The 16971-nt window shown below is 39.6% G+C and overlaps 1 protein-coding gene across 1 annotated transcript in view; it reads right to left on the bottom strand.

Moving 5' to 3' along the window:
- Positions 1–16971, bottom strand: part of GABRA2 (gamma-aminobutyric acid type A receptor subunit alpha2) — a 261837-nt gene that overhangs the window by 61188 nt on the left and 183678 nt on the right. The window contains exon 7 of the mRNA XM_077477538.1: positions 826–969. Within this exon, the coding sequence (XP_077333664.1) occupies positions 826–969 (144 nt within the window). The remainder of the gene's footprint in view (positions 1–825; positions 970–16971) is intronic.

Here is a 16971-nt window from a genome sequence, read left to right as displayed (position 1 = left end):
ATATATTTTTGGGGGATATTTATTATAACAAAAAGTAAAAAATAATGCGTTTTTTTCAAAATTGGCGCTCTATTTTTGTTTATAGCGCAAAAAATAAAAAACGCAGGAGTGATCAAATACCACCAAAAGAAAGCTCTATTTGTGGGAAAAAAAGGATGTCAATTTTGTTTGGGAGCCACGTCGCACGACCGCGCAATTGTCAGTTAAAGGGACGCAGTGCCGAATCGCAAAAAGTGGTCTGGTCATTGACCAGCAAAATGGTCCGGTCTGTAAGTGGTTAAACAATATAGTATTACTGTTTACTATAGCATATCAAGAATGCATTCATGTAGACTTGTAAAATTACAGAATGATCCACTGATCATGCAAAAATGCATTAAGAACTATAGGCAAAACTTTTTTTTTTTTCTTTTTGAATAGAGCAAAGGATAGCTATAACCCATGCCACTTTTTTTTACACTATCTGTGTCCCATAGCAGAGCTTTTCCTTCACTTCCTATCCCACAGCCAAACAGGAAGTGAGAGGAATTCCCTGCAAATTAAGGGAATTCCTTAGGGGCCCCCAAGTCACCAGTGCTAGTGTCCCCATTTTAAGATTTTCACTCTGTTACTTTTCTGGGGACAACCAAAAATGTAAATCCATGGAGCATTGCTTTTAGGCTCAGAAGCGAATGACAAGCTGCGAAAGTAATTTCTACAATTTCCATTACAGAGAAACTACAGCTGCTCTAGACTCAGACCTGTTTGATTTGATTATTTATATTTAATTTTTTTCATAGAACAAAAATACAATTAAATGACTATGCTTAAAGCAATTTAACTAACCTGTGCTTGACTTAATGGTTTCTTTGCCAACTAAATGTCCTAAGAGGACATACTGATTTAATCTTGAGCCATCTGGTGCTACCACAACTGACTCTGTGGCATTGCGTGTCCATACATACGTCACCTCTGCGGTTGTATAGGCATCTGTAAAGAAAATATATATTTAGTATTGCCAGTCTTGCTGTAGGCCCCACTAATAAAAATCCTCCTAGAAAATGAACAGCAACACCTATTATTTTGGTATATTTTGTTAGTTTTTAAAATAACATTCCAAAGCATAAATATACTAATTTAATTATAAGTTATTATTAATCAAGTCATTATCAGAAAAAGCATTTTTGTTCCATATCAGGAATGTATTTACTATTTTCACATAGTTGAGCAATTCGTCATGGACTGGATCAATATTTGGGAGAACACAACAAAACAAGCAGTTAAAGGAGAAGTTCAGGGTGTATTAAAAAAAAAACAAAAAAAAAATCTCTATTCGGCTCAACTGGTGATCGTTCAGTTTTCAGTCTTCTCAGAGTGGACAGAAGTAACTGTCAGTCACTGCTCTGCAGTGCTCCCTGGAGTGCCAGAGTTGGGTGGGGATGGGCACAGCTGGTTTCAGCTCTCAGCCATGTGCTGAGAGATGGAGTTAGCTGTCAATCAGGCAGTTAGGAGGATCCCGACAAATGGTGAGGAACCTGTAGCGGCTGTGTGATGTCAGCTGACAGTGGGCAATAGCACTCTATTTGCTGAATCTGGGTCATAGGAAAGCAAAAGTAAGTGCACTCCTGTCACTCAGAAAAGTGTGGCCAAAAAAAGCTTTGACCATCCTTCGCTTTTAACTGTGACTCACACATACAGCTATGTCTGGTTATGCTGATGAATGACACTTAGGGTTTTGACCTAATTTCTTTAAAGTGTATGTAACAGCATTACCCAAAATCCTCCTCTTTCCCACTAGAGCATGCCCCATTACTATTTTCTTCTTTTACCTTGTTCCTGTAGTAAGAAAGAGTTTTTATTTTTCCCTGTGGCATTATCATAAGGCTTGTAAAATTCTTTCAGAGGCAGCTGTTGGGAGGTTGGTTTCTATTAATGTAGGCATACCACCAGAACAACATCTCCCAACAGCCCTTTCTCTACATACAGTGTGTTGGGAAGCTCTCGAAAGTCAAGGCAGCAACATTGTTTTGCTGGAAAAGAAATCAACCTATGCATGTGAAAAGGAACAGTGAAAAGTGAAGGATAGGAAAAGCTCTATAGTCTAGCAGGCGTGGCTGGCAACACTGGTTGGGACTTGCAGAAACATCACTATGTTGTTAGCTCAAACGGTAAGTTAGTAGCTTACTGGATTTTTGGCAGAAAGTTTATGTTACTCAGAAATCAGTCTCCAACCCAAATAGGTGGGTGAGAGGGCAGAGGAACCAGGGATAAGCAGGCTCCCATTCCTTTCAGCCTGAAGATCCATCACCACATGGGGGGAAAAGACAATCTCATCAGGGCTTTGGATTATTTAACACTAACCTTGCTTCTCCTGAGCAGACCTTTCCCAGGGATAGGCCCTACTGAATATTCAGAATGGAAATTTGAATCATTCTCCTACTCTAAGTTCTAGAAACTTTCTATACAAGCAGGAAGAAGTAGCCAAACTCTCAGCCTGTGAAGTTCTGAGCAGATCAAACAAAACATGCACTGCACCTGTGATAACAGCAGAAGCCAAAAACTAAATTTGCCTATCAGCCCAACAACTATATGCTGATATTGATGTTTTATTGGCATTGCCTCCTATCTACTCTCAGTTCTAAAATTCTTAAGTGAGACCTAGAGAAGCTTCCCATTTAGGCATATATTTATGTTTTGGAATAGAGTCAGTGAGAACTGTGTTCAAATGTCTATAGCTGTCTGATATCAGGTGTTTGTGTGTAGGGCATTCCAAGAAAAGTCCTTCAAATGAAGTTAACTTAGTAAACCTTAGCAAATGAAAACAAAAGTGTTACTTAGCCATATATGAGCAATGTTGTGGTCAAGAATAGCAGGTAATTTTGGAGTATAAAAGAATTAAATCATTGGGGTTGATTTGCTAAGAAAAACAGGAAGTAATGGTCGCTCTGCATTTAGTGATGCCCAATTAAGCCAATTAAGACTTCAACTAGGCGAACATGCAAATGAAAGAGCGTGGTAATGCCGGCGAACATGCCTTTGTAAATATCCAATCGGCATATCCGCAAATTTGCAAGTGCCAATTGCTACCGAGTTTGGAACTGCACTGTAGCCATGATCACATGAATAAAACATTTTTATGTGAGGTGTACTCTACCTTGTGTGCATCTAATTATGGATATTCCAATTAGTATTCCTAGCTTTCTTCTTTTGATAATGAATGCAGTTATGAAAAAGTATTACAGAGTAATGTCTGCTATTCTATAAAGTTAAATGTATTAAACATTTACAGTTACATATCTGTTATATGTTTATTTTTTATGTTAATTCGATTTTTTATGAGACTATAAAGCAGTAATAATTCGCTTGGCATTCCCCTTAAAATCTATGCCAGACCCAAAGGGCCTGGTATGGATTTTGGGGAGACTCCACAGCATTTCTTTTTTTACATGGAGTTTCCCTTAAAATCTATGCCAGACCCAAAGGACCTGGTATGGATTTTTTTTTGGGGGGGGGGGGGCCCACATCAATTTTGTTTTAAAAAATTGTTTTAGTCTTTTTAAATTTTATTTGATGCTTAGAGAGAATTCACATTTTTTTTTGTTTAAACTTTAGTTTTTATTAAGGATATAAGAAGAAAGTTAACAAACATGGCATCAAACTGCATCAAAGTTAGTAATTACAGTGCTTGTACAGTATTAAAACATTCATCATCTTGGTACATATGCAATGAAAGGTTAAGGAGTACAGGAGAGGGGAACCTATGAGTGGTGGTGCTATTGACAACATGGCCATTTGCAGAAGAGTCTTAGCCAATTTAGTAGGCTAGTAGTACCATCTGTGAAGAATCTTTAGGGATGATTCCCAATGGGTGGTACATTTTGAGGATGTGGTAAGTAGTTGAGAGGCCTTTCGGCATTGTGTGTATTGAATTGTTGTGAGAGTTCAGCTTCCCATAATTCCACAAGGGTGTTTTGTTTGAGAAAAGGTTGTGGTTGATATTCTGGTAGAGGAATGAGATGCCTTTGTTTTTGGTGATGTGTCGGTAAAGAAGGATATTATATCTGTTGGTATGTAGTGAGTTCCTTTGTTGATAGTTGTGAGGATAGATTGAGTTCCGAGGTATATGTAGAAGTCTGATTCAGGCAATCCATAAGATTGTTGCAGGTTTTGGAAGGTACATGGTGAGTTAGCATCCATTAAGCATCCCAGAATTGATATTCCAGCAGTCATCCAATATGAAAGTGATAGGTCTGGTGACAAAGGTTCTAGGGAGACAAGAGGCAAGATGGCTAAGTCTGATGAGTGTGATTTCAGGAGTTGAGGACTCAGATTCTTCCAGGTGGATAGAGCATCTCTGATAGTTAGGTAAGAAGATGGCTGGGGAGTGAAACCTAGAAGTATTACTCCTAATGTACCTTGTAGGGATGTCCCAAGTAATGAGTGTTCAATGGGACACCATACATGGTCAAGTGATGGGGACCACCAGAATTTCAGTTGGTCAAGAACAGCCACTTGGTGGTAACTTTTCAGGTTAGGAACACCTGCATTTAATTTGGGTCTGTAGAGGATTGAGGATTTGAATCTAGGTTTCTTCCCATTCCAAATAAAGCAGTTAACAGGAGATTGAAATTTTTGGAGGTAAGATGATGAGAGAGGGATCAGAGGAGCCCTGAAGAGGTATAATATTGTGGGAAGTAGTGACATTTTGACTACAGCTACTCTACCGACCCATGATAGATGGGTTGTCTGTAGTTTGCTAATTTGTTGTTTCACTGATAAGATTGCTGCTTCATAATTTAATCAGTGTATGGAGGAGCTTGGTGAGGTGAGTTTGATGCCCAGATATTTGATTATAGGGGGGGGGGGGCAGGAGAAGCTAGAGGACACAGAAATTGTTTTTTTAAGGTTTGCATTCAGTGCTATGGGTATCATATGTGATTTTGAGATATTCACTTTGTATAGTGAGACCAAGCTAAAGTCTTCTAGTACTGACTGAAGGGAGTTTAGGGATGTTAAAGAGTCTGAAAGGGAAAGGACTGCATCGTCAGCATACAGTCCAATTTAGTACTCATTATCCCCAATTTGGAATCCACACATGTTGGTGTGGGAGCGAATGGTCTGGGCAAGGGGTTCCATGACTAGCGCAAATATTATCAGGGAAAGGGGACACCCCTGTCTTGTGCCATTTGTTTTGGAGAAAGGGTTAGAAAGGACTCCTGAAGTAAGTACCCTAGCCGATGGGTTAGAGTATAGAGTACTAATGGTGCCGTTTATGTAGCCCAACAGTCCAAAGGTGGCCAACACTTCATACAGTTAGCGCCAACGTGCACGGTCAAACGCCTTTTCTACATCCAGAGAATGGAGCAGAGAAGGCATTTTATTCTGCTCCACAAATTGAAGAAGGTTCAATGTGCGTCTTGTGCCATCCAATGTTTGGCGACCTTTTATGAAGCCCACTTGGTCTGGGTGGATTAAAAAGGGGAGAATGTTGTCCAGTCTAGAGACAATTCATTTTTTTAAAAATCTTTTTATTGAGTATAAGACATACAGACAAACAACTATAAACCTGCCACAGCATTGGGGCTAGACCCACGCAGGAGTAAGTGCCATCCAGCAATTGGGCTGCTTCCATCATTAGTGACATACAGCTGTGTAGCACGTTCACAAGTAAAGAACAAACAACCTAGTGCTGTATTGGCTCCTGCTCAATTGAAATATCTAAGGATCAAATCTTTCAGTCAAGACCCAAGGGACAATAATAGATATCAAATAAACCCATATCAGAGATTCCACTACAAAAAGGTCACCCAATGTATTAAAATCACATGAGAGTGGTGTTATGTACATGCTCAGGCTGAGCTTGCCGTGGAAGCCTCAGCTAGCCATTTGGCCCACACTCTATTGTATTTTTTGGGGCATCCTCTATTTTGGTAGGTCTCCTTATAGAGTAGTAGTACATTATTGACATGTGTTTTCCATAGCAATATGGTCGGCGGGGCACGTTTTTTCAGAGGCGATTAATTTGGCGTATATTTTAATATGAGACTTCAATAGAGAGAGCGACCTGTAATTGGCTGGGGAGGTTGGTGATTTGTCTTGTTTTCGCAAGGTTACTGTTAATGCTTCAAGTTCTTATCTATAGAAAGACGTTTGGGTGGCAGCTTGGTCATATAGCTGTTGTAGATATGGGGACAGGAGGTGCGATAAGGATTTGCAGAATTTGTTCCAAAATCCTTCTGGGTCTGGGAATTTGTGTAGGAGTAGTTTTCGTATGGCTTGTTGGATCTCAGATATGGTGAAGGGTACAGAGCGATGTGCCTGAGGTACCTTAGGGAGTTTAAAAGATGCAAGAAAGTTTTGGATCTGTGCATCAGTACGGGATTTTGGTGGGTTATCTGTATTTATATTATAGAGGTTAGAGTAGAACTCAGCGAATTTCTCCACAATATGTGTCAGGTTAATAATTTGGTTGTTTTTGGAGTCAAGAAGGTATGCTATGCGGTTTTTGGCTGGTTTCTTTTTAATGTGTCTTGCAAGGTATGAGACAACTTTATTACCGGCCTTTTTAATGATTTAGTTTAAGACACTTTAGGAGAAAGTCGTGTTGGGCAATGAAAAGTTGGGAAAGTTGATGACGAAGGTCCCTGAATTGCTTGTTCCTATCAGGGGAGGTTTGGATTTTGTTTAGGGATTCTGGAGAGCGTATGGTCTCCGTTATCTCTGTTACGTTCTGCATCCTCTTACATTTCTCCTGAGTGGCCATATTAAAAAAAAAAACTTCCCTTATATATTCTTTGTGGGTGAACCACAAGGATTGAATATTCTCAACCAACCCAACATTTGATTGGAAAAAAAAAACTATTAAGTTCCCTACCAATCTTTTGCTGGTAGCAGGTGTTATGTAGAATTGATGTGTTAAGCCTCCATGCTCCAACTGGAACTGGTGAATTCGATATTTGGCAAGGTAGGGAGTTAGGGGCATGTTCTGACCATGTGATTAGGCCATTCTGGGAGGTCTTGGTTTGGAGCAAGGTGTACCTGTCTACCAGGAACAGGTCAACACGAGAGTACACTTGTAGGGCTACTGAATAAAAGGTATAATCTTTTTCAGACCAGTGGGCGCATCTCCAAGCATCATACAAATTGTAATGGTACAAATGGTAATTTTTCAGTAGGGTGGTAAAGAGGCAAGGTTTCTATTTAAGTCTGCCTGCAGATCATTTTTAAGGGATAATAGCATTTCCTTTATGGTGAATTCTGAGGCAGGCTGATCCGAAGCTGGGAATGCAGCTAGAGATTGTGACAGAGGCAATGTGTGTGTCATGGTAAAATTATCCTCATCTGCAGCCAGTTGCTTCTTACTCACCGACCCTTTGGATAGTGGAGAGGCTGCCGCATGGATCTGTGTGCCTGGAGCGCTGTGCTGTGAGGAGAGGGCGGACTCCATCTCGCTCTCCCCTCCATCTGCTGAAGTTGCCACGTTGTTGAGCGAATTGAAATAGTCTGTATAGAGCCGACGCAGGTGTGTTGATCAGCGTGCGGCAGAGCTCACAGACATCCCCAGGTGTCAGAGGGCTGAAGGCAGTCGGGTCCAGGTGTTTGTGGAGGAGATATTACTCTGTATGTTGCTTTTCCCTGCCAGAGCTCTTAGCTCAAGCGGCCATACTGCTTTCTGGCCAGGCTCTGCCCAACCCCCCCCCCCCGAGAATTCACATTTAGTTGACATATTTCATGGTTTACCTAGTCAACAAAAGGGTTTTCTTTCCCTTTGGGGTATGGAGGGGTATGAATAGTTTGTGCTTGACAATATGGTTAGAAAGGCCCTGCTCAAATAAGCTTGCAATCTAAAAGGGTAGGACACCCAAAAATGTGATACATTAAGAATCACATTAGAAAAGCGGGGATACAAATCAAGCTAATAACAACCATGACAAACCTTTTTGGTGATCAGAACTCCTCACCCCAAACCCCTAAAAAGTTAAATTGCAGGATCATAAGCAAAAACAGAAAAAATGTATACAAAATCCAAAAAGGCAGCGCACAAACAAAATCCACACATATACACACACACACACACACACACACACACACACACACTTATGTTTGGAATTAGCAGGAAGCTTCCTTTTCATTTAAACTATTACATAAACTAGATTAATATTAGCAGTTGTAATCTAACATGTGAGATTTAGAAGTAACTAGAACAATATAAAAGGTCTGCTGAGGCTCACAAACGATAAACACGGCTGGACAAAGACACAATTTGGAAACCGTGCCCACAAAAACACACTTTAGAGGGCCCTAATGCAAAACAATACCTCTTCTCACGCCAAACAACCACCACAACCGCAGACCTTTATATAACCTAGCTAGGATTGCAAGCTCACCTAGGCCCACCCAGACCCACCTAGGCCCACCCAGTAAAGGACACATCCACCAGTGTTATTGATTCTGTCCCTTCATGTATGCCTCAGGTGCCCATACCTGTTCATCAGGAACACATAGGGGCTGATTTAATAAGATGAATGCGCTGCGCCGGTTCATACCTCCATTTGTGCACCAGGTAAATTTTCAAGTGAGCGTATGAACCGGCGCATGCATAAGCACAACACATAATATGCCGGCACAATTCATAGTAGCGAGCGCTGTATCATTGTAACAGTGCATTCACACAGGGGCAACACAACTTCCAGCGCGACTTTGGGAGACAACTTGGACACGACTTGAGTGTGAATCACAGCGCGACTTGCAACACAACTTTAAGTCACCCCAAGCCAGACGACTTTAATAAAAAAAACGCATGGGTTCCCCTCCAAGAGCATACCAGGCCCTTCAGGTCTGGTATGGATATTAAGGGGTACCCCACGCAAAAAAAACTGGCGTGGGGGTCCCCCTCAAAATCCATACCAGGCCCTTCAGGTCTGGCATGGATATTAAGGGGAACCCCGAGCCAAAAAAAAAAATGGTGCGGGGGTCTCCCTCAAAATCAATACCAGACCCTGGCAGGCCGCAGGAAAAGAGGGGGGACGAGAGAGCGCCCCCCCCTGAACCATACCAGACCACATGCCCTCAACATTGGGAGGGTGCTTTGGGGTAGCAGACCCCCCAAAGCACCTTGTCCCCATGTTGATGAGGACAAGGTCCTCATCCCCACAACCCTGGCCGGTGGTTGTGGGGGTCTGTGGGCGGGGGGCTTATCCGAATCTGGAAGCCCCCTTTAACAAGGGGACCCCCAGATCTCAGCCTCCCCCCTGTGTGAAATGGTAAGGGGGTACAAAAGTACCCCTACCATTTCAACAAAATAGTGACAAAAGTGTTAAAAATGTCAGCAGACTGTCTTTGACAAGTCCTTTATTATAGTCTTCTTTCATCTTCTTTCTTCTGGTCTTCTTCCTTCTTCCTTTCTTCATCCTTCAGTTTCTTCATCTTCTTCCTTCATCTTCTTCTTCCTCCGATCCGCTTCTTCTTGCTCCGGTGTTCTCATCCGGCATCTTCCTCCATCGCGTCTCTTCTTTGTTCTCGGGTTCGCTCCGTGCAATGGGAGGCTCCCGCTGTGTGACGCTTCTCTTCTTCTGACAGTTCTTATATAACGGAGGGTGGGGCCACCCGGTGACCCTGCCCCCCTCTGACACACGGTTCTATTCGTCACAGTGAACCAGAGCACTTGAACGGGCGCAAATGCCGTTTGTACATGCACAGTGTATAAAATGATCTCACACAGTTCCGAGTGTATTTGCAGGCGCAGCAAGCTTGCTCAGGGAAAGTTAATATTCCATCCTATTTTGGCCATATTTGTTACTTGGACAGTCATATCTATACTTCCTCACATCACCCCACATCACCCCGATAATATTCGCACTTCCAGCTTCTTTTAATTCTGAGTTGAAGATGCCGTGTGCCAGGCCTATAGCGGCACACAGATCGGGGCCGCCCGTGCGCCGGCAACATGATAGTAAATGGGGAATTGTGCTGTGTTACAGGCGCAAATGCTTTGTGAATACAAAAACGGCCATTGCGCGTTGGCGTGCGCCACTACTCATGGCGCAAATGCTTTGTAAATCAGCCCCATACTCTTTACAAATGAAAGAATTCATCAGCATATACTGTATATCTGCAGGGTAAACCTAAAAATAACAAATGTCCAAGGCTCTGATAATGTTCAGTAATACCAAAGATCTAAAAATTATACTTGTACGTTGTTGGGCATGTGGAGGGTACAAAACAGGAAATTACAACTTTCTGAGGACTGCTTGACACAAATTGTTAACAAAGAGCATTCGTAATTCATCATCAGCATACAACATAAAAATATGTGTGCAGGATCACACCAGACTTATACATACATATCTGCCCCAAAACACACAGTTATGGATTTGGTGCAAACCCACACTCACTTGATTTGAAATGTCTTTTCTTGAGTTTCCATTATGTGAAACCCATCAAAAATGTAATTACTGGTGAAAATAAAAAACCTTTTAAACCACCACACAGGAAGAACATACAAACCTCTAGCCAGGTAGCAGCATATTTGGGATTTGAACCATTGACCCCAGTGCTTCTAAGCAGAAGTACTAACCAGTTAGCCAGTGTGCTGCCACATGGATAAAGCCTGCATTTCTGTGATGTCAAACAGTCCTAAGTCCCAGGGGTGCAATAAGTTAATCAATGCAGATGTCCTGTGGAAGGCCAGAGAACAAATGAACAACCCTTTTCTGACATTTTGTTTCTTTTTGCATTGTACCCAAACCCTGCATTTCTTTGGACATATACCTATAGGTGGTGGGATGACATCAGTCAGTAGTTATGCTTCTTGATTTATTCTGTGATATTTGGTGGTTCTTGATGTGTGAGTGTAGAATAGTGATGTTACCCTTTGAATTTTGGGAATGATCATTTGGAAGTACTAAACAACACACGGATACGATTTTTGTGAGATGGAAAGCAGCAAGTGAGAGAGACAGAGAAAATATATTTTACCAAAACATGTAAACATTATACATCACTAGCATTCTTAAAAAAAAATAAAAAAAATATGAAGAAGAAGAAACATAAAAACCCAGCATGTTATTTATTTTAGATCATTTATTTTAGAGAAATAAACAGTTCATCTCAAAATAAAAATAAATTTTTTTGTGGAAGTAACAACTGTACAATTATAAGCAATGGTTGAAACTTGCATTTGGCTATATAACACACATTTTCATGTTCGCAAGTGTGTTTTAGCGACGTGCAAATTTACTACAGCGCTCAGTAAAAAGATGATTGAGGGTTAATGTCTAAACATTATTTCCATGTACAATTCCTGAGTTTCGATCATGACTACCAATTTAGACATTCTCTGTTGTCTGTGACATATAGTGAATTTGATTTTGTTTCTATTTTTTCCCCAGCGCTATAGTGAATTTATTTTTGCACTAATTTAGCAGTTTTGGCCATTATGCAAACCATTTATTCACCCATTTGCAAATTTGCGCTATAGTAAATAAACACCATTGAGGATGTTGTGTCAGTGATGGCAAAAAACATTTCGTTTTGCAGTATGATCATATATTTCTAGTGTGAATCATGGGATAGATGGAGGCCTTTCAGGGTTGAAGTGGGGTGATCATAATCTAGAGTCTCTCTATCTCTGACCACCTACTGAAAGGGTAAAGTGAGTAGATGTGCTGACAGGTAGTATTTAATAAACAATTACAATAATAATGAAATTAATAATTAAAATATTTAATCTTGCAAACCCTGATCTCCTTGTGATTTGATGCCAGGGGGAACTGTCTCACTGGTTCCCTTTATATCTTCCTTCCCTCTGTTCTCCAATCACTTTGTTTACCTGTGACAGTGCAGAGTTTTCTTTTTTTGGTCTGTGATGAAGTGTACACAAGGTTAATGGCCTTCTCCCTTCCATCATGTGACAGGCTTAACAAATTGCTAGTCAGGCAATGTGTGACAGGCTCAAACACTGCATTCTGGAAATAAATGAAAAGGTCACTTGCTTCCCTACACCCAGAAATGCTGGGTATTTCCTAGCACTTCTGCAGATGAAAGTAGGGGTGGGGGAGTGCAGTGACAGTGAGGTGGGGGATGACCTATCAAGTGCTATTGCATACTGAATGACTGAAGTATAATTCCCTTTACATGTATTATTTAACACACAGCTAGCATAAGAATCAAAATCTGTCTTGATATTAGCGTAGTGCAATCTCCTGTACAGAATCAAAGTCTGGGAGAGCACAGGGCAGTGTTCTGAGACAATCAGGACCCAATTGTTTTGCATAGTTGTTCTGCCTCTTTATTGCCCAGCCACAGACTAGGATAAGTCCTTGGCCAGGCTGTAAGCGTTCATGTACACATAGCATATTCTGACTGCTGGTCAGAATGCAAACACAAAATGTGGCAAAATGATGGTGGTCAAAACATTCCTATCCTAACCGCGATTCTTCCATGTTCTGGAGAGGGGGGTTGAACCTCCCCTAACCACAGCAGCTCCTAAATGATTCTAAAAGCCTATGTGTACATGGACACATAGGCTTTTATGGAGTTCAGTTTAGGAGCTTTGGCTCCAAAAAATGCCTCATGTTAACTGCCAACTGTGGAAAAATGCAAAATGTGGCAAAATCACACCACGGTTTTGCCACATTTTGTGGCTGGTGGTCAAAACGTTTCTATCCTAAAAGCGATTCTTCTGTGTTCAAGAGAGGGAGGTTGAAGGAGGTTGAACCTCCCCTAACCGTATCAGCTTACAAACGATTGTAAAGGCCTATGTGTACATGGACACTTAGGCTTTTTCGGAGTTGAGATTAGGAACTTTGTCAAAAAAAAATGTCAAAAGCTTCTAAACTCAAGCTTAGAAGCTGTAGTGTACCTGAGCCATATGGCTTCATGCACACTGGTATTAAAAAAAAATGGCAGTTGTCTTGGCAGAAAAAAATGCTCATATAGAGAGCATTTGTACAGAGTTTAGGCAAGTTTAGCATTTTTTCTGCCAGAAAGCTCCAATCAAAAACGTAAACCGGGAGGTTTTTTTTCCTGCCTGTAAACGCTGAGCTCAAAATATGCATGTGTATGTGTCCTAATGTGCATGGACACATAAGATAACATGGAGCTGCTTCTATAGACAGAACACAAAACTCCTGTAGAAGCAGCGATTTTTAAGCCAGCGAGCCTCAATCTGCAATCCTTTGGCTGATAGAACAGTTCACATATACCATGTATGCACTTCAGCTGTGTATTTAGCTGTTTCTTGAGTTCAGTTTTTTAAATGTCTCATTCTATAGTCTGTGTGTGGTAGGCAGAATGCTAAAATTAGTAGTCAGTGGCATTTATATTATCTCCAATTTTTTCAGTAACAAGAGCAGAACAGGTCACAGAGCATTCACATGTAAAGCCAATGTTGGCAGGAAAATCAACACTAAATTAAATAATAAAAATAAAGTATTAATTCTAATGCCGACTACAATTGACAGAACTTCAATAGAATAAATATAAAAATATTATTAACAAAAGAAAAAAGTTTTTTTTTTCACAGAAAAAAGAGAAATATAACTTTAGAGGTGTATATATGTTCCTTTTGACCAACTGACTAGTGAATCTACCCAGATTAATATATACTTAATGACGCTTTATTTTTTACATATGTATTAAAATCACAAACTGTATATTTTTAAAGTAATAATATTTATTTTTCTTTACAAGCTAGTACATTTCTTTGTTGCCTTTACCCATAATCATTGGAACTTCCTGTACGTGTACTGATATACTGTGCATCAATTTTTTTAATAACCTTTTTTTTCTCCCTTTAATCATATGTTGTCACAACACAGGGTATTCTGCAAACTGAAACTTGATTTGTTACGCATGTAGAATCTGCTTCTTCAAGCAGGAATGGAAATGTACATCATGTCTCTTGTGACTCTCTGTTAAGGCATAAAAACATGCCGACATGAGACTGCAGGGGAATTAGGGGCACACATTAGAACCTGAGATATCTATCCCTTGGAAGCCTCAATACAGGCATACCCCACTTTTAAGTACACAATGGGGTTTATTTACTAAAGCTGGAAAGTGCAAAATTAGGCTCCCTTCTGCATAAAAACCAATGAGCTTCTAACCCCAGCTTGTTCAATTAAGCTTTGGTAATAAAACCTGGAAGATAATTGGTTTCTATGCAGAAATTAGCCTGGTTTTGCACTTTCCAGCTTTAGTAAATAAAACCCATTGTGTACTTAAAAGTGGGGTATGCCTGTGAAGGGTTAATTAATTATCTGAAATGGGGCTCCTATATCTGGAGCACCATTTCATTTTGGCCAGGAAACTGGTGCACCCACTTGTATCCCAAGTTAAATCAGAATATTTAGACTATACTTGATATAACTTCTATAGATGTTTCCAGTAATTTCAAAAGCTAAAAAATATTGGTTGATCCTCTACTTCTTCACAGGCCCAGGTCAGTGTAAATGTAGCTTGTTTGCAGTCTGCATTCTCTACCCAGCTTAACTAATGAAGAGTCTTCTTTCTCCCAGAAGCTTGTGATCTGTTTCTTTGGTGATTACAAAAGGGCAATGCAGCACAGAAATCATAGATTCTGGCTTGTAGCACTAACAGTATTGAATACAATAAGAATGCGGTGAAGATCCCTTGCTTGCTCTTTACATTCACATTCCTGGTTTGCAGTTGCAGTGTACTCTGCAGTAGACACGTGCAATTCGTTTTGTTCTGAATATTACTATCTATTAAATTATAGGCATTGGAATTTCCTTTACAATTTGGCTGTTAGTGAACGTAATAAATACGAATTTATCCAAAGTTAGGAATTATGCAAAATAACAAATACCATATCTAAGTGATTGGAATGAACAAATTAATAATAATAATAATAAATAACAATAACAAAAACTTTTTATTATTATTATTTATTATTAATTAGTTCCATTCCATTTGCTTAAATGCGGCATTCGTTATCTCGGATAATTCATAACTTTGGATAAATTTGCATTTCTTACGTTCACTAACAGCCGAATTTGAAAGGAAATTCCAATACCTATAATTTAATAGTTAATTATTTGTTAGTTGTTCATTTGAATCTTTGGATTTTCTTTCTTATTTTTGGATTTTCAAATTGACAAATTTTCGAATTGAATTATAACGAATGACCCAAAAAACGAAAAATAAAAAATAAATGAATTAAACAAAAATGAACACATTTTTTGGCAGTGTACATGTATACTCTGCAGGCAGGCTGACGTAAATAGTGCAATGTTTTTACCATCCTGATCCTGGGGAGGAGGTTTTCAAGGCACACACAAAAAAGACATGTTTGCTGGTTCGTAGTTAGGGTGCAGATTGCATAAATGTGTGCATTATTGGTAGGGTTTTACCTGCTTAAAAATTAACCCCCTTCCTGACATATTAATTATATATTGCATTCTATATGTCTAAATTGTGCTCTTTTTATAGTGTGTATGTCTACTGTTGAAACCAATACACGACTGTTCCAAATTGTTACTCTAAGAGACTTCCAAAGATTAGCCATATATCTTAAACATGACAGGGTGGGTGTAAAATGGATGAAGGGTCCATTTACTTATTCTTGGACAACACTGAGGCTAAAAGTATCTTCATACATGTGGCAAATTGACAGAACAATCGAAATTTATAATTTTTTTGTCCAATTAAGGACATGTAGAGGCACGCACAGGAAAGAAGAAGTGCAGAGCACAGGTAGGGGACCCCAGAAGAAGTAAGGGGCTGCTCTGTGCAATATGATTGCATACAGCAGGTAAGATAATATGTTTATGATTTAAATGAAAAATGTTTTACCTTTACAACCACTTTAAAAAGCTTTTGATCAAAAATACTATATTGATGAAAGCAACCTACCAATGGGTAATTGAAAAATGTTTATGTTTTTTACTAGAAACTGTAGCTGGTAATGTGCCTTGACCTGTTCTCTTTCATTTTTGTAAATTGCACATTGTTTGAAATTTCCTAAAACTATTGTGAGTATGGCTAGTATAAAAGGTTAACATCCCCTAAACAGATAATAAAAAACAAGATCATAGTAAAAATATATCAATCTTTACATAAAATAGATTTGAAAATATCTACCTCTTTATGCAAACGTAAGGACTTTCCTAAAAGCATTTATTTGCATAATGCTCACTCTAGGAGGATCTGAAACCATTTTTTTCCCAAAGGATTTGGAAACCAAAGGAGTTGTGAGCACTGTTTGGGTCGTAGAGGCAAAGGAGGGACCATAATTCGACTAATGCACAGGGGAATCCACTAACCACCAATTTTCTGCATTAGTTTCAGTTCAGCATGTAGTCCATGTACATTGATGGCCATCATCCTGCTTGTAGAACCTGCAGTCATGAAAGTTTTCTTAAAAAAAATGACTACACAATGAACACATTCAGGACATCTCAGTAATAGAATCAGAATGGAATATAACACTATTGTAAGACCAGCAGACAGTGCTGCATCATTTTGATGTCTTATGTGTGCAATGTTCTTTTCCTCTGCATAAACTTGTAGGTAGGTAAATCTAAACAGTGAATACATGCTTGAATATGCAGTGTTCACATATGTTGTATTTATACTGTTGTTACTGCTTCTGTGTAATTTACAATCAGAGGTTAAATATGTTTTAATAACATTTACTTAAATGGGAATTTATAGCTGAACTCCACCTAAATTGTCCCTTTAAATAGTTTGTTTTGGGGCAAGTTAGCCCAATCAAACTATTTACTACACTAACAGGTGTACTCGTTGGGCACGTTGTATTAACTATAGGTACCTCAGCTACGTACAGTATACAGTCCTATGTTCTGGCAGTGGGATGGGAACTTCCTGTCAAACACTCAGAACGAAATAGACTCAGGCTGAGCGGCGCTCAGCCATTCACAGGAAACTCTATATTCTATGAATCAATACCAAATTCCCTCTGTGGCTGAGATCATTGCATCATCTGCCCAATTCTAAACCTCAGCCAAG

Source organism: Lithobates pipiens, unplaced genomic scaffold, assembly GCF_037356315.1.
Source record: "Lithobates pipiens isolate NorthernLeopardFrog02 unplaced genomic scaffold, aLitPip1_a1.2 Scaffold_13, whole genome shotgun sequence".
Taxonomy (NCBI): domain Eukaryota; kingdom Metazoa; phylum Chordata; class Amphibia; order Anura; family Ranidae; genus Lithobates; species Lithobates pipiens.
Note: the sequence above shows the minus strand (reverse complement) of the source record. Positions and strands in the feature narration are given on the sequence as shown.